Source organism: Cottoperca gobio, chromosome 5 (assembly GCF_900634415.1).
Source record: "Cottoperca gobio chromosome 5, fCotGob3.1, whole genome shotgun sequence".
In the NCBI taxonomy this organism is placed as follows: Eukaryota; Metazoa; Chordata; class Actinopteri; order Perciformes; family Bovichtidae; genus Cottoperca; species Cottoperca gobio.
The window spans coordinates 6,055,080-6,073,682 of record NC_041359.1 but is presented as its reverse complement, the minus strand read 5'-3'; the positions used below and the strand labels follow the sequence as shown (position 1 = coordinate 6,073,682).

General features: G+C 43.6%; 1 protein-coding gene across 5 annotated transcripts in view; it reads right to left on the bottom strand.

The window, feature by feature from the left end:
* The window catches only part of frmd4ba (FERM domain containing 4Ba), a 47,013-nt gene that overhangs the window by 1,928 nt on the left and 26,482 nt on the right, over window positions 1-18,603 (bottom strand). For 2 of the 5 annotated variants that reach the window (XM_029431390.1, XM_029431385.1), the window contains exons 8-23: window positions 15,394-15,477; window positions 14,110-14,175; window positions 13,571-13,628; window positions 12,958-13,044; window positions 7,303-7,379; window positions 6,608-6,746; window positions 5,411-5,552; window positions 5,173-5,306; window positions 4,971-5,087; window positions 4,365-4,593; window positions 4,115-4,171; window positions 3,860-3,995; window positions 2,957-3,121; window positions 1,901-2,652; window positions 1,124-1,253; window positions 509-757 (exon numbers count right to left, since the gene is read on the bottom strand). In XM_029431390.1, coding sequence (XP_029287250.1) covers window positions 509-757; window positions 1,124-1,253; window positions 1,901-2,652; window positions 2,957-3,121; window positions 3,860-3,995; window positions 4,115-4,171; window positions 4,365-4,593; window positions 4,971-5,087; window positions 5,173-5,306; window positions 5,411-5,552; window positions 6,608-6,746; window positions 7,303-7,379; window positions 12,958-13,044; window positions 13,571-13,628; window positions 14,110-14,175; window positions 15,394-15,477 — 2,622 coding nt within the window. Of the gene's footprint in view, window positions 1-6; window positions 155-508; window positions 758-1,123; window positions 1,254-1,900; window positions 2,653-2,956; window positions 3,122-3,859; window positions 3,996-4,114; window positions 4,172-4,364; window positions 4,594-4,970; window positions 5,088-5,172; window positions 5,307-5,410; window positions 5,553-6,607; window positions 6,747-7,302; window positions 7,380-12,957; window positions 13,045-13,570; window positions 13,629-14,109; window positions 14,176-15,393; window positions 15,478-18,603 lie in introns of those variants that run through there. The other 3 variants (XM_029431387.1, XM_029431388.1, XM_029431389.1) reach the window with 3 other exon arrangements.

Genomic DNA, 18,603 nt, shown 5'->3' with positions numbered 1-18,603 from the left:
TCTCACCCTTTCTCCTGTGCTGTGACTGATAATTGAGGGGAGAGGGGGTTTATTTTCTTGGTCGGTAGCATAGGCAACAGCACCACGCCACTCTAAAGGCCGCGCAGGGCATGCCATCCTATCAGGGCTCCGCCACTCAAATTCTGGGGGACATCTGCGCATGAGAGGGGGCAAAGGTCAAGGATGAGTGGCAGCACATGGGCGGGGAGTCTCTGCATGGGCCGAGAGGAAGGCAAACAGCAGAGGAAAACAAACTATGTAAAGCACACGGCAGAGAAATGTGACCACTGGATGACAATAGCCGGCTGGAAAAGGAAGTAGGGCAGGCATGTTTTTTTTTCTTTTTCTAATAAGCCATGCAGTTACCTTATCATACATGACAATGAAAGATCAGTCAAACATCTCAAAAAATGCACTTCAAAAACATCGACAAGCAGACTATGGAGTCACGTTGCAGACAAACTGAAAGAAGCAAACGCACAGGCTCCGGCCGTTGCTGTTTACTTACTATGAACTACCTTTAGCAAAGGACACCTTACTGAGCCTGTGCCCTCTGGAGGATTGTGGCTGCGCAGGGCTGGAGGCCACCTGTTTGACCCGACAGCCGGGGGAGGAGGAGGAGGGAAAGGAGGAAAAGGGCAGGGAGGAGGTGGAGGAGGAAGAAGCTGAGGAGGAAGAACTAGTAGGGAAAAAGGCACAGCGCCTCTGGCCGTCAGGGCTGTGCCAGGAGCCTTTAAAAACCTGGGAGGTTCCATATCTATAAGAAAGCAGGGGCCAGTGGACAGTTACATTAAGGAGGAGGGCAGAACCTTAAGCTCTGAGGAAGAACTGACTGCACAGATCCTATAATCCTGCTGCAGACCAGGCTGTCTTGTTAACCACATGGACATTCTCTCATTTCCTAGTTTACAGGTGAAGTTGAAGAAAAGGTAACATTGGCTACACATCAGTCCACAGTATTGTTGTGTTTAAGGGTTAACAAAACCAAATAGCAGCTTATATTTTCTGTAGCCATCCATTCTAGGTAATTAAACAGCAGCGCTTAACTCGGGGGATAAGGAGGATCAGGGAGTGGCTTATTGGATAAGGAGCTGAGTTTAGGCCAAGTTGTTTTTTTTCTCACCTGTTGTGGGCGGAGTGGCTGTAGGGGGCTGTGCTGTAAGAGTAGGACTGCGGTGCATGCACAGGCATGTCGTATTCCGACAGACCACCACCACCACTCATGTGGCTGTGCCAGTTTCCACTCGAGGACACTGGAGAAAACAAATGGCACATGTCAGCAACTGACCCACCTACATGTGAAAACAGGGTCAACAACATAAAATGCTAGAGATCACTTTTATTTGTTTTGCTGCAGATACCGATTGCTGATTGTCAATGAGCCATACAGACCGATACCAATCGTGCTTTTGTTGTTTTCTCTCGTTAAAGCAGCCGGTATACAAGGCTCCAGATTAACTCTTTTTTACTATCGTCCCGGGAAAAAAACAAATCAGACGTCCCGAAGTCAGTACTTAAATTAAAGTCAGTCAAATACTTAAAAAGCTTTATGCTTCATAATGTAACTTAATGTAACTTAATGCAACCTCTGTAATGTTAGCTTCCTTACTTAGCCAAGCAGAACTGTGATGCCCACGCACAGGCTGCTAACAGCGCACGGTAACTAGCTCTACTCCTGCCAATTTCAACAGATTTGTTGTTCACAATGTAGCATTATTAGTGAAAGAATAGGGTGCGTCCCCGAGAGGCGTAGATGGTGATTTTACTGAAATCACAAAAAAGTTAATCTTGTTGGTTTCTTATTTCAGACTAGAAAGCATTAAAGCCGATCTACCTTTTGCGTATTTTTACTGAATATCTGAGTTTCCCTAATAGTAACTATAATACATCACAAACTAACCTGAGGAGTAGGAGATGTTCCTGTTGTTGTGGCTGTGGGGTGCAGGCATGGTCTGATAGCCCAGGCTCTGCTGGGAGCCTCTGTCATAGTTGTACGCTGGCTGTTTGTGTGCAGCGTTACGCTGGTACCAGCCTCTCAAATGTTCGGCCACCAGAGCCTTCTGGACGGTCTTGACGGGCTGTTCGTTGCCGCGGGGAACCTGACGGTTCCTGGGCGGCCGCAGAGTGGCGTACGGGTTCTGTGACATGCCGTCCATCTCGTCGGTACCGTAGTGACTGTGCATGTCGTGGCTGTGATAAGCTGTCTGGGTGGGGTGGTATGAAGGATTTACGTTATAGTGTCCCTCCATCTCATTGTCGTACATGTAGACTCCGTTGGAGTAAGGCTCTGGTTCTGGGTAGCTGGGATAACCCGTCACATAATAGGCTGTCGTGGTGGGTCTGGCTCGTGGCTGGTAGGCGTAGCAGCGGGTGTCCGGCTGAGCCAGGTTAGGCATGCTCCCCGTGTTGGCGTACATGTCTTTTCTGTGGCGGCCGCGAGCTCTGCGCCTGTGCGTGTGGTTGCCTGGGACGCTGTACTCTACGCTGGACTGGCTTGTGTAGGAGGAGCCGTCGTCGAGGACCTCAGTGCTGTTGCTGCGTCGGGCTGGGGAGAAGGTAAACGTTGGCACAGGAGGTTCGGTCTCCGTCAGCTGAGACTGGGACTCCAGGCTACCACTGCGCTGGCGGAAATGTTGTGGAACATCCTCTGACCTACAATTGAAAAACACCACTTAAAAACTGTTCAGCGAAACACAAATGTGAAAAGAATCCCATTTACTTGAAACCTGTCGGTGTGTTACTATGTGTCGTCTTCATTCATTTAGTTATTAGCAGATGGTTTGTGGAAGTGTTTTCCCATCGATCACATAAATGGCGCACACATGCACTACAAGGATGTGAACAGCAAGACTGGTGTGTAACTGGCTCCAAGAGCTGTTGATGGCGCAGATATTTAAGAGTGAAAAAGGAATATATATATAAAAAAGGGAATACACCGAATGAATCAGGGCTGTACCTGAGCTGGGTGCTGCTGTAGGCGTTGCGAGTGAGGAGGGGGGTGGGGGGCATGCTGCGGGCATCACGTGGCTGTCTGGAAGCCGGTTTAAACGGGCTGCTGTGGCTTGATAAGGCATCACGGTGATTGTAGTGGAGTGATTCCTGGACTTGGCCGTAATTTAATCTGGAACACAGATAAGAAAAAATGTTTTTAGGGCATTCGCCTCTTTAGGGCAAAGCTTTTCTACTCAGATAAACATCTCTAACTTCTCTTCATTTGCTGTCAAAACTGAAAGGAGAAAGAAAAACACTGTGGGTTTGCTTGAACGCAGCACTTAAGTCATCACTTACATCTGAATGACTGCCATTACATTGTCCATTGATCTTTTCATGCAACAGCAAGTGTTATGACACCTAAATCTCTGAAGCTATGCATGTGTATATATGGATGAATATGAAGTATGCTTTTTTCATCTTTGTATAAAATACAGAAATAATAATAGCAAATACACCTCATTGAGATACTCTTATGAGTTTATTGCAATATAAGTATTTAAAAACATATTTGAAGCTGAGGGCAAAACATCAGCCATATAATTTTGTAAACAGTCATGAAGTAGCTGCCATTTAAACTAAGTTTCCAGGACCACTTTCCTGTTTCCCTTTTTCTTTTGTTGTCTGCTCCTTTACAGGCAGCGACATGTTCTTTTCCATCTATTTTTAAAGCCGGTGCATTGGGTTGATAAGAGGCAGACTGTTGGAGAGGCAGGAGAAGGAGGGAGGAGGTGACTGGCAGGAATGTAACTCTGGGTCTACTCTACAGGTCTGTACTAGCTCCATGACTCTACAGAAACAACTGTCAGACACACATTGGAAATTCAAATATGAATACATTTCACAGGCGTCAGTGCTAGCTGTATACCCGCTGTCTGCATGCTGGTCATTGGCAGAGAGCCGCCTGTCATTGTTGTAGTGGATGTCCAGAGTTTCTGCATGGTGTGGTCTTGGGGAATACTGAACCGATCTGGAGCGCTGCCTCTGGGAGCTGAGCTCATCATCTGGGAGATACAAGTGATTGCTTGGTTACAATGGATCTAAAATGCAGTGGATGGGGGAGGGGGGAGTGAACACAAGCACACAAGCACACAGAGCACTGAGGCTATGCCTGGGCACTTACCATCATCCAGAGTGAGGCTGTCAGATAGAGAGCTGAGGTCTGAAGGGTTGAAATCATCTGGTAACAGAGGACAGAAAACGGTCCTCAGAGACGCCTCTCATATTCCACTTTTCATAGAAAGTGCCAGACTTTTCAAATCAATTACCATTCGTCAAAAAATGTCAGTCCTAAAAAATGTATTTCAAGCTTTGAATTGCCAACAAAGGATAGCCGGTGTAGAGTTTTCACTGCAGTTGTTGATGACACGTACCTGCTAAGATCAGCGAGGCTCTCTGGGTAGGTTTCCTTCCTTTCCTGATCCTGTAGGCGTTGATCTCCTTCTCGATCTCCTCCAGCTTCCTCATCGCATCCAGGCAGTTGTTTCTCCTCTTTTTCTTCACCGTCTTGCCGAGGTCGCCCTCGTTGGATAGCTTGATGGCTGCTTCCACTATCTTCTGCTGCAAGGCAAACCTGCTCTCCAGATTCCTCAGATGTGGGTCCTGCAGGGAAACATACAACACACACACGGTTAACGGGGAATTTCCCGAAAATAAAGACAGATCCTGTCGACGGTAGAAAACAGACTTCAAACACAATATGGAATTCATCTAAAAACATTCATTTTCAGTTTGAGGACATATTCACATATATACTTTAGTTCAAATTAATTTGACTAAATCGACTTGTGAATAGAAACCGGCTACAACTCACAACAAATGTTTTACGCAAAGCATTATGCAATGTAAGCCTCAAAACACAAGTTGAACTCTTCAAACAGTCAAACGATCTGTCGGTAAACAAATACAGTGGTGCAAGAACTGTGTGACAAAGTGTGACGTTACATAACATAATATATCACAGCATCAGCTATACCAACCTCATCGTAGGGGAAAAGGTCATCCAGCTTGAATTCTGTCCCTACACGGCGTCGCACGTGAGGGGCCTTCTCGCCTGTTGCCAAGGGATACTCTTTAGGCAATCTGCCCGTAAGCTCCTGCAAATGACAACAACACCCAAGAGTCAGCTGAGAGTTGACATTTTAAACGTCACGGCAAAGTTACAGAACGAGAGACACTCACTGCTTCTCTCATGCAGATCTTCTTCAGCTCCTCAAGTTTCTGCGTCAGAGTGACCTGGAGGTCCTTTTCTTTCTTTTTCAACTCGGCAACTTTCTCTTTCTTCTGTCCCTCGCTGACTTCAGATTCAGCGGAACCTGGAATAAGCACACATCTGATTAACTTCAAATTATAGCAATAAATCATCACTTATTATTCTGATGTGGAACAGAAGCCATTAGCTGATTAACTCTCCACATACCAGCTGAGATGAGGCTTCCATTGCTGGCCATGATCAGCTGGTCTCTGCTCTCAATGCTGGAGAGTTTAGTGATCCGCGGGGCGCAGATCTCTGTGAGGTCCATGGCGATGTCTCCTGAACTCCTGGTCGTGGTCATCTGTGACTGTAGGGGAGGGAAGAGACAGTTAGGAGGATTAAACGGGGATGAGGAAGAGGGTAAAGAGTCGTGAGGGAGGGACTGTGAATACTTCATTTTAATGATAGCGCACTGCAATAGCGGCGGCTCAATTTGCATGCTCCAAGCCCACTGCTCTCTCATCAATCAGTGTGGGCTCTATTCCTGGATGACACCACCATCTGCCTTTGAGAGACACAGTGGCTGAATAACCTCATTTGACTGCAGCAACACACTCATCCATCTCCACCAGGAACTGCACATCACACACCACTCATACTGTATAATAGCCCCCATGCTCAGCAAATATGCATCATAAATACAAGGATTTCTTTTTTTTTTTCAGAATTCAAAAATGTACATGTACAGGCGCAATAAAACTCCTTGGTACCTCTTAGCGTGTGCGGGCCCGGCACACGCTAAGAGGTACCAAGGACGCGACAATTTCCCAGCACGGAACCTATTTACATAAAACCTGGTGGCCTGTCATATCCCTTCATCAATCTATTTACACAAGTCACAGGAATGGGACACGGCCCAGGCTGTGAATCACATGAGGAACAGTCACCACTGCATGCGGTGACACTTGCACAATAACCTTTTAAACAGAACTTTAATCAGTCCATATTCAAACTCAGAGACAAAGACAGGCTGAGTGTGTTTAATCCGTCTAAAGGCTCATTTAAAAGGCCTGGTGAAAACAGGTCAACATCATAGCTCACACTTAAATGATAATAAATATTATAGTCCAAAATGAGGTTCATAATAAGGTCATTACTTAACAAACTCACCAGAGAAGAACACAAACACATGTTGTAAATCAGCAAATCAATAAACCCTCAGCATCAAGGCTTTGATGTGGCCTCCCTAACACACCTGAGCCTGATCTGTCACCTATGTGGGTCACTAGACATGAGGCAAGATGTTCACACAGCTCGAGCATTAGAGAGTATTAGAACTAGTAGTATTGAACGACTTTTGAGTGGGCAGGAAATGTGAACAAAGTAAAGGGAAACTGTGAGGGGAAAACAACAGACACTCACTTTGATTTGCTTCCTGTCCAGGTAGAACTGGTGCTGACTTATGGCCATCACCCAGATGGTTTTAATCAGAGAGTGGCTGGCATACCATGTGTGAATAACCAGACCGGTCTGTCCGAAAGTTCGCTTGGTGACTGTTCTTCTGCGGAAGATAATAAGACAAACATTCAGTGCTTGTGCTCATCCAAGACGCAAATCTGCTCAACAGCTGCATACAAAAACTGAACAGTTGACGGTAGATAAACAAGTCTTTAATTAAGATAGAACAAAAGACGTGTTGAGCAAAGATAAGAAAATGTTTGTCCAATTTAATGTGTGGGTGTTTATTTAATAATATACTGAAGCGCAGACGAGCAGCAACATCAAACTTGTTGTGAAACAGACAGTGGGATTTAATAACCGCTTGGGAGGCTGAAAAGTGCCACATTAAAGCTTGTGTGAGGGGCAGAGGTCTTACAGCAAACTCAGATGAATAAAGCGGCCTTTAAACAGCAGGAAAACACTCATTTAACAGACAAGCTACAGCCATTAACATGGTGTCCTAAATGAGCCACTGGCTGCGTATGCCCTTCACAGTGTGTAAGGTGGAGGATAAGGACATCTGAAGCCAAGCGGTGGCTAAAATGGGAACACTTAAAAAAACCAGGGAAACTTATTAAGATCAGTTCAGATAGATTAAGCATTTTGCCTTCTCTGACCTGTGTGGGTCGTTCACTTCCACAGCAAATTTCTTCTCGCGAAAATACAGATTCTCTAACTGCTTCCACTGATACAACTGCAGAGAGGGAAGAGACAGTTGGGAAGAAAGGGGGGGAGGGGAGGGGATGAGAGACATTATAAATTACATTACATACTACATTAACAGCAATGTCAATGGACACACACAGGCTGTAAAACACATATCAATTTACTACGCAACAGAAGGCAGGTATTTAAACAACGGTCTTTGTTTCAGCCACAGCGGCACGCCATTTAGCACCTTGTTTTCTGCTTAACTTGCAACATTATCTGAAACAATATAACAGTTGAAGCTGTGAATGGGGCTCAGCGGGCCAGCCAGTCATGTGTAGGTTCGGGCTAACACAGAACCAAATATAATACTGCTGCAACAGCAGGGAGCAAAATCGTGCCAGGCGGCAGGCCAGTTTCTCATTTCATTCTGATGTGGAGGGAAACAAGAGGCAGGGCTTCTCTGTCAGGATGAAACATCTGCTCCACTGATACTGCGCTCACTAAACACATTCTGAGCCACTTGCCTGTGAACAACTCTTCCCTGCTCTTGTTTGGTTAAAAGAAAAGACACTTCACACAACAGTGGGGCTGAGATTAATGTAGGAGAACATGTGTTTTTACCTGATACTGCTGATCTGAACTACAAACACATATCATACACTTGTGCCTCGGGTAAGAAATCACAATAAGCGGACACATCTCCACTTTCACTATACTGTAAACTAACTATAACATATTACATGTCTTCCTTTACAGCAGTGTGGCGCACACAGTGACGGACTGCCTGTAGAGCAGGTACAACACCACACTGAAGAGAACATTTAGAGCAGCACACAGAGAAAATAAAACATTAAAACCCACTGACTATTTAAATCAGGTAATGGCTTGTACACAATGAAAAGGCTTACCGTGGAGGGGGGTTTTGCACTTATCAAATCCCTGCTGAATTCCCTTTGGATTGTATTGAATCTTTTGACTTTCCCACAGGGCTAGAGCTTCCTCGAACAATACTCTCTCTTGTCTGTTCTCAGCCAGATAGGTGTTGCAAGAGTTTCAGCTGAGCTGGCCACACCCCTTCAACCACCCCCTCTCTGACATCACAGATACCTCAGGCTGCCTTCAAGACTCTGCACTGCTCTCTCTCTCCCTCTCCTAACACAGCCCACTTCCTTTTTAGTCAAGCCAGATGAGCAGGTCGTACACAAGCATTTGCTACACCAGGTTTTTTCCTTGTTTGAAGACATTTCATCTTTGCTCCACTTCCCGTCGCTCACAGATAAGCGATCATCTCCTACACTGACTTTGAATACTCCACATTTTGGAAGTGCTCTGTTCCAAAATGTTCCTCTGCTCTTGATAATGTTAATAGCACACAAAGCACTGCTGTGTTGCTGAATCTACTACAACCATCTCCCCCACCAGGGCAAACATGTTAGGAATATGTTACTATGGTCTAATCATTAATAGCAGGGCAGAGGCTCTCTTTGCTTTCATGTGGCAAGGGACCCCCTGTCAGTCCACTCAAACAGGCACCGAAAACACTGTGCACTATGGTTTTACTAGCCAACAAGCAGGACACCTCAGAGTTTCAAGCCACATGTTTAATCTGTATATTTATACACTTTGACAGGAAGCTCGCATGTTGTATGAATTGAATGAAAGTGAACTTGTTTTTTACTCCCAAGCTATACTGCTACTCTCCATGACAACACTGAATGCCAAAGTTTGATTCCTTATCAAAGTACAACATCATTGTCTTTATAAATGTGGGCATTACATGCTAAATAAAGAGCATGATAATATGGACACAATGGGTACCATCCAGCAGGAAACTCTTCTCACTGCAGAGGGGACCCCATGCCAATTCACACCCTCGGGTCACCATCATTAGCATGATTTACATTGTAACAAACGATCTGGAACAAAGGTCTAGACAATAAGCACACACTTTCACGGGAACAATCCGCCTATTAGAGATACTCCACATGTGTGCCTGCACATAGATGAAACTAATACTCTCCTGCGACTGCTGCTGAAGCCACTGCCAAAATATTTAAAAGATGTGACACACCTCAATCTCTGCAATCACAAGACTGCAAGTAGTCCTCTTAAAAAGCAACTTGCAGGTTGCGTTTCTTAGTTCCTGGTGTCTTGGATGCATAGCAGGCTCGTAACTATGAGGCTGCGGTCCATCATCTGTGTATGCATGAACATTTGCAACCTCTTTAGTGTCAAAACTAGCTTTGGAATCCATATTTGTTATTGTATAAGTACAATTTCCCCCATAGGTCTGAGCCTAACTCCGCCCACTGCATAATGTTGGGAAATGCAAAACATCCAAGGGGCTGAGGTGGGAGGAGGCATGGATGTGTGGAGTTGATTAGAGGGCATTACCATTCTCTTTTTAATATACATTTTATGACATAGATGAGTCCCAACAGGTAAACTCTGTCAGCACTGGCCTTGCAGGGTTAAGGGCTCATTTAAAACAGATGATGTGTTGAGCCATTTTAAACCCAAAACATGTTGATTTCTTTTTAATTAGGTAATTAATGTCAATATTAACACCAGCATTGATGCGTTTCATCACAGAACAGTCATATCATTTAGATTACAGTTCAAGTGTGAAGCACCTCAATAAACTTGATCTAGCTTGGCTCATATAACATACTCTATAACTCTCATATAACACTTACAAAAGAACACACCTGTAGTGTACAGTAGATGTATTTTTTCCTCAAAGTGATTCAATGAGGTTGTCAACCTGCAAGTTGCCCTTTAAAGTGGAATCGGTCCAAGAAATCATTCTGCACACAAGCAAGTTGACATGCACTGCAACTACGCGAAACAGTGACTCATCAATACAACTCCTAGGTAAAGAAAACTAATGCAACCACTTTCTTAAACCAGGAAACACTCCAGCTTAATGGTGCACTCGTGATTTGAGTGGATACACAGAATTTCTTTATCTTCCATCTTTAGTATTTCATCTCCCTTGTTTTTGCCAAACATTTCATTACAGGCAGGTGGACGTGAGCCAGAAATGCCTGTGGTTTCAGATGGGATCAGGCTGTGCAGATCCAGCTTCACACCCACAATCCAAGGAACCCCAGGGCCACGAGTCCGCAAAATCATACATGGATAAAAATGTGTCAAAGGCTCTGACTCACACGCCTATACAGAAAAAGATCTGCCCCACCCTTCACATAACACGTCACATTCCGGCTCTGGCTGGCTGGCAACACTGTACGTTTCCACAACATCACGCGTTGCTTTAAGTTGCGTAAACCTCACGAGAAGAAGACACCGGAAGGATATTCATCCTACTTTCATTCAGCATGGGGTGAGTTCAATCAAAATAAAAGTGGAGAAGATCTGTTCAGTTTTTATTTAAACCTTCTTTTTCGCAAACACTACAGTTCTTTCAGGTCTCATGTCATTATTACGCAGAGGCTGACACTGTCACCCATAATAAACTAAAGATTTATTTTGGTTCTGCTGGCTAATCACATGTGTGGACCAGCATGTGGTCTTAGAGAGTGTCCCATTACCCACTGGGAGAGTGTCACAGAGGGAGGAAGAGAGACAGAAAAGTCTCCTGGTTTAATTCAGAAAGAATTAAGTCTCGACTTGCCATCTGCTTCAGTCCCAGTTTGTCCTGGAGACTTTTTCTCTTCTAATCACTGTTATGTTCCTCACATTAAATAGTTTAATGAACGTATCCTCTCCCTACATAACGCGTTTCTCTTTTTGCCGTCTTCTTTGCATTCTTTGTCCCTCCAGATCTTTGGAACACTTAGCCCATGCCTTTTATCTATAAAGACAGTGCTGCCTTACATCCATACGTAATGGAAATGACAGGGTATTCACATTACTAAATGTGCCACTTCTCTTAAACACAGCAGGGAGAGTGGGCTTTAGAGTTTCAGGCTATTCAATATAGTGATGGAACTGGCATGCATGCAGAGAAGATAATGTGAGGTTAAGCTATTGAAGCTGTTGTCAATGATTTTTACTAAACTTAAAACGTAATATATATATATATCTTATATCATTTCTTTTAACTACATAACTGCTGACCTCCTACCAGTACCAACTCGAAATCTAGCCCCCTACACAGATAATTGTTTTGTATTGTTTGATCAATTGTGTTCCCTCCAAAACACACACACTTGGATTACCATAATGAATGCAGCATGCAGAGAGGGGCTGGGCAGAGGGCAAGGAGGGATGGGCTGGGTTGAATACAGCGGCTGTGAATTGAGGCAGGAAGCACCATCAATATTCACCAGATAAAGAGGAGTCCCTTCAAGGCAGAAGAAAAGTAGCCATACATTTCCACTAATCAGTAAGAGCAACAAAAAAAGGTCATTTAAAAAGGCAAAAGTTTCCCTCACGAAAGCAAACTCTTGTGAAGTTCTCGTGTGACTGTGTGGAGGAGCTGGAGAAGGCAGAGACGAGTTTTGAACCCTCTTGGCACCCCAACACCCTCATTGCTGCCCCTCGAAATACCCACCCACCCGCCTGGCAGAGTGCCAAGCCCAGTCCCAGAGGCCTGCTGCTTTCCCGAGAGAACCATAATTACACCTTCTACTGGGAGGGTCGGGGAGAGAACATACTGTGGCTGTGCCCATTAATGCACCAGCGTTACAGCACACCCTGCAATGTCAACAGGCTCTTGCCATGTAACAACAGCTATGAGGAGTGTAAATGCTTAGTTGGGGCACTATCACATTACACATCACAAACAAAGGAGGAGGGGGGGGGGGTAATCACAGACACAAGTACAAACTCAAAAACTACAGTACACGAGCAGGACATTTTTGTACTGAAAGTACTTTATTCATAGATGCACCATAACAGGCACTTGATGGGCCCTCGACACACTAGAGGAGTATCTTAATATCCACCAGGCGTAAAGTTAAGAACAAAGTTGTGTTCGATTCCTGAATTAAGGTCAAAGATACATTAATGGTAATTGTTTTAAATGGTACAGTTTTGACACTTGGAGTACATAATTGTACTTGTTCATTAACCCATAAAAAGAGGTACACAAACTACAAGAAAGAAGATTTTAATGTACTTGTATAGTACACAGCCCCAAAGAAGAGTTTTTATAATCAAAAAGGGACACTTGTACACTATTTTGTGCTGAGTGTGTAGGTATTTTACCCTTTACACTTTGCAAGTTGAGCAGTTGTATAACCCTTTGACAATTCACTCCACTGTTGCTAGTGCTGTACTGTATTGTATTTTTTCTTACACCTACAGCCTTGACATCTGTGTTCCTCTTTCCCCTGACTGACATGGGAACCTGGCTCTTAATTACGCCTATTTACAGTGTGGATGGATCATTAACCAGCTAACAAGAGGCATGGGGGTGAAAGCTGTGTTTTCAACTAGCAATTTAAGCATTTATACAATAGAGCTCAATAGTACATACTTCCACAAGAAGTTAAAAAGTTAATAGAAAAACAACTCAAGTTTATTTATAAAAGCCAAGTTAGTCCAAGAGGGCTTTACAATTTGTACAATATATGAAATTCTGTATCCTTAGATTCTTGACATGGAAACACTAGCTTTTCAAATGAAAACTAACTGGAAAAAAGAGGTCAACCTACCTTTCTCGGCTTCAGTTTATCCTGCAAATCGTACTGGCCGATGCCTTTGTAGCCGACTCCCAGCCACCACGGTATTCCTTGCTTGTCCTACAAGAAAGCACACGCACACAACCACTCATTAGAGGTAGCTTTATTGGTGAGAGTAAAAAAAAAAAAAGCCTGTTACCAAAGCAATTACCCCATTAGGCTCATAGCAATAGCAACCCAAGAAGAGATCAAATACATCGAAGGCTTTAAAATCTCTGCAAGCCTGACTGAGTGTTTTCACACCACTGTTTGATCTCCTCAGACACCTTGATCTAATGAGGTTTGGTTGGGAAAGTTAGAGGATGCAAGTAAAAGTAAGGAAAGTTGGAGGAATCACTTAAAACGTGCTAAACTACAATAGTTAGATTCTGACTTAATTATTTTGAGCGTTCCATGTGTGAAACATATGTTGCTGCTTTCACTGCAGTTCAGAAAAGGCCTCATGATTCAAGCATCAAGCTACATTTTAAACATTCAAGTGAAGAAAGGGTAGATTGATGCGTTGCAGAAAACAAATGAAGACAGCACGTTGACAGAAACTTGTTCAAAGGTTAAGTTTCTTTATGACTCGGGGCACCACTGTTACCTTCACTGGGTAATAATGGACTCCGTATGTTGGCAGGGACTCCACCAAGGCCAGATACCTTCGGAGAAAGAGGAACAGGTTAACAGGAATTCCGCCATTTACACTTCATCACTGTCGGTGGCTGTTGTTCACCAGACTGAGTGGGATTTAAGCTACAGTCATTTGCAGTGGCAAGCTGATCGATTTGTTTCAGGACCGTGACAGAGGGAGGCAGAGTCCATTGATCAGTTCAAGGGCACAAATCATCCGAGCGTAAATGACCCAGGGTTGCTCTGAGTTACAGTCGCAGGAAAAACACAGTGGAGGACTGACATCCTCCCAAGGCTGGCCGGCTGCCTACTCTAAGAGCACCTCCTCTAATTAATAACACATTCTGGCACGGTGACAGCCACCTCTTACAACAACAGCCACCACAGTGCAGACACACAAGGTTAAACATGGGGGACTGGTGTAGGTGCTGGAGAACTTGAGGCATCAGAAGCAGTAGTGCATAACACAAGTTAAATCATAAAAACATATTATAGTTGTTTTTAACTTACTGCACAATGGCTTGTCCTCTGGTCAGTCCCTTCAGTTTCTTGTAATGTTCAATCACTTTGTCCTCACTGCAATTGGATAGATAAAACATTCAATGAATAATCCATCAAGTGTTGCACATTCCAGCCACAGAGGGATTGAGAGAGGGCTCTTTCTTTGACTCACATTCTGTCTGCTCATGCAGAAAATGCAGTCTGGCCTACTGGCCTGCTGATAGCTCTCATCTACCTCTCCTGCAAATGCATCCCATTTACATCCCACTTTAATCATCCCTTTTAATAGCATTGAGAGACTGCAGACTCTCTGTGGCTTAACAGACAGAAAGATAGAGAGAGAGAGACGTGCTCATGTGCACGCGGATGCTTATGATTTTAATTTTGATATGAAAATGAATGTAGCAGCTTCAGAGGTTACAGCAGCCTCAGATGACCGTTAAGGCAGAAGAGGAGGGGAGGGGCAGGCAGAGGAGCAAAACCAGCAGTGTGGATTGAAGAGACAGACAGCAATCCTTTAGATAGCCGGTGGCTGTTAGCACCTCCCTGTGCTCTCGCAGGGCTAATGGGCAAACGTAATTAACACGACCCAGGCTTTAATTAGTCACCTCATCAGAGACAAAACCCATCTGCCAAGTACTGGGATGGTCTGTAGGCAGAGTAACACCCAAAACTGCTCTTCTGGGGAAATGACTGCTTTTTGCAACCAGGAAGTACTGACCACTGAGGCGATTTGACAGCTGAACTGTAAGCGCATCTTGTAGGGCTCCACAATTTATCATCATTGCGGTCTCAACTTGCAATAAACACATTGCAAAAGACTGCAATACAGCACTTTAAATATAGCAACAAAGTATTCCGTAGGCGTTATTTTGTCTGATATGCAGCATGCTGTTAAATCTCTGGCCAATCAGACAAAAGCAATATTTTGGATACAAGCGAGACGATGTGGCACAAGCACAAGTACTGTGCAAGTCTTGCCTTTAGGTGCAACTAGTAGCTGGAATACTATCGTAGAAAACTGCACTTTAAAATGTCCAATAAAAGAATGTTGGACATTATTTAATTTCCCTTTTCAACAAGCAATTTGTTGTATTTTAGTAGTATACTCAAAGCAGTAGAAAGGCAGAACAGAGTACACTTTAATATTTGTGTATTAATCGCAAGTAATATCATTACCACGATACTCAACTACTATCACATATCGCAGAATTTACTCAGACCGTGCAGCCCTCGCATCTTATGGAGTAAGGGCTGTGGTGTTAGTTGAACAACCCCCCACACCAAACTTACCAGTAATTGAGAGATGGGTGCTCCCTTAATACTCTGGTGGGCAGGACTGGGAGCTGCTTCAGGTCTGATCTGGACGCCTCAGCACTGAAAAAAAATCACATACAAAATTTAAGAATAGAAAATATTTTTCATTCACAACTATCTTCTAGTAACTGATCTACACTTTAGATCTGGGAGAGACACAACAAAGCCCAGACATGCAGGGTTAATTGAAGAGAGTCATGCTATCATGGTCCGATTACTAACTCCCCTATATATGAGACTCTCAACAATACAACATATACAATGCGCTGTTATGACCTGAGCCGAGTGCTGCAGAACAGCATTAGGACCATAAGGAAAAGAACGTAAATGTTTATACAAGAATCTGAACTCAAAGTCTAAAAATGTGTAAAGAACATTTCTCCAAGTATTTGTACTTTCACAGTGTGGTTTGAATTTCTATCTTAAGGCATGACAGCAATAACTCATGTTTGCAAACCTTTAGAAAAAGGTGCAGTGTCAGGATATTGTTTTCATCTTTCTTATCTATAAAGAGTTGTACTGCTTGCCAAAGCTAAACTTGAGCTCCACTCATGTGTTGCCAGATTTCATTTATAAAAGCACATGCAGGGCCTTTAAGTCATAAGGAACCTTTTTAGGGACTTGGCAGGAAATCTTTTCAAAAATATCAAAAAGCCATTTCATGCAGGTTCTCAACAGTAATGCACTCCATAGTTATTCTATGTACTGTAGGTAAACAACTTTATATTGATTCACCTTCACAGATAAGCTACTGATCACATGACAGATGCAACAGGTACAGTTGCTCTCACCAACAAACTCTGACACAAATGTTAAGCAGAGGCTTCAAGTAATAAACACAGAAACTGGCCATGTTCTCTGTACAGACAAATTGTAGTGTTTGTTACTGTCAAGGTCTATGATAGTGTACTATGAGTCACTCCAACATCATGTAGGAGGGAGTACTGGGTCTACAGTTTCTGCAGGATAAAAAGGGCTCTGGATTGGCGGGCCAGTCCACTGGAGACCTGAACAAAAGCCATTCACAAGCACTTGGCAGCCTCTCTGTGTGTTGAAAAGTATTGTAGGAGCCCTGGTGCTGTTACAAAACAGCCCATGGCCTCTGAGAGACAACTCAAATGTGTAGGTCAGACCATACATGATATAAACCATTAGAACATCCTCAAGTATTATACCAGCTACAACAATAACATAGTCACCATAACAAAATAAGCATTGGCAGATTTCAGGCCAATGGCCATTTGACCTCGAACATCAATTTAAGTCTTCTTCTTTAAAGATTAATGGAGTTTAACAGCCGCTGACATGGGGGGACAGAACCATAATGATCCAGTTATGTGAACCAGCTTACTAAACAAAAACAACGGCTGCAAGGGCAGAGGCAGTTGAATCACTCTTCCCTGTAGCTACCGCTCCTAGGTTGACTGAGTTTTGCTGCCACGGCACTTTGCTGCGTGTTTGATAGCATACATTTTATGGGGAGCTGGGGCCTGGTGTTGTCGGGGTGATCTACTTCACAGTCGCGCTGCCCTGTCAGCAATCTGGAATTCATTACTACGTCTGTTATCTCCCCGCAGCATGCAGCGTGGGGGCAATTCCTACACCCGGTGCAGCCCAGCCCAGCGCAGCCTACCCAGCGTGGGGAGAGATAATACTCATGTGTCAGCTATTCCATGAGACGCCGAGACGTGGTGACTGTGTGGAGGGAGTACAATGAGAGAGCCTGTTGCTGTGAATGAACCACTAACTACAGGCTACACCTGCAAATAGAACTAGGTGCAACTGTCTGGGTGCCATATTGGTTCGTTGGGTAAGATTTAAGCACAACTGACATTGCGTTGATTTAAAATTAAAGCAGTTAAAACACACAATATGTAATTTCTGCCACTCGGGATATCTCAATCAAAACAATAACAAAAGACGGAATTTGGTGGCATCGTGAAGTAGCGTGGGATCATAGGAGTTTGACATTATAGTCAACTTCTCCCGGTTAGGATTCTTTCATTGTTCAGGATATTTTTACCAGGAGCCAAATCATCAGCAGAGTCTCCTCCTCTCCAAAACAAACGGACCAGGTGAAACTGGTTAAAAACACTGAATAAAGCAGTTTCAAGTTCACAATAAGTGTTACTCCAACGTAGCTTGGTGGAAAATGGACGTCCCGGAGGGGCTGAGAGCTGAGTTTGGACTAATGTTTGCTCAGCTCGTTTCTCTGAAAACTTAAGATCCAGACCTCCGATGACTAAAATCCTTCATCAAGTTAAAATATATAGTTAAACATGACCAAGATTTAAAAAGTGTATTATAAAAATGTGGCTTAAAACTTGACAAAAGTAAATATATGACACCATTACAGTCGACCAAATGAAACCAGAATAATTTGGACAGTTACCTTGATTAATTAAAATGATACATTTCTCTAGGTTTGAAAATGGTTGGAAACATTTAGGATTATGCAAATACACAACTCAACATGGGTCTAGTTGTGTTTAGATATTTAATGTGGAAATATATATTTCATACCATTAATTTAAAGCTAGGGTGGGTAATGTATTTTAGAAAAACATTAGTGTGGGTTATTTCAGTTGGATAATCTTAAAGATCTAGTTAACGGTTACTGGCTACTCTAATGTTACCTTCCCAAGCTATAATATACAGTAGCAAAGACAATGTCTGTGGCTAACTTTTGAAGTATATAAAATAAAATCCTCTGAAACTGTTAAAAAGGAATAATTAAAGACATCAATTAATTCAGTGATTCCGACTGTTTTCCACAATCCCTTTAAATCAACCTCCAGATAGAGTTGGAACTTGTTGCATTCAGCTATGGATTATACCTGCAGGTGGTGTGAATCAGTACGGTGAGAACAAGATGCAATGCAAGACTGACATCGTGAAGGAAATTCTGAAACAAGTACAATGTGAAACCCGGTGATGCATTAATTCAATGCACAGCAGGGGTTGGCCCACACTGTCACAATAACAGGGAGTCCTTCTGACGCCAAGTTGTCTACTATTGGACAGTGGGTCTGGCTCATCCTTCTTAAGGCAGCTGGCTGTAGGAGGAGGAGGTCTCTCTAACCCCTCCACAGCTAATCTCACTGCTCCAGGGCCCTTTGCTCATACAGTGCAGAGGAGACACATTTATACTATATGCTTTATGAGGGGATTTACCGTGCCTGTTCT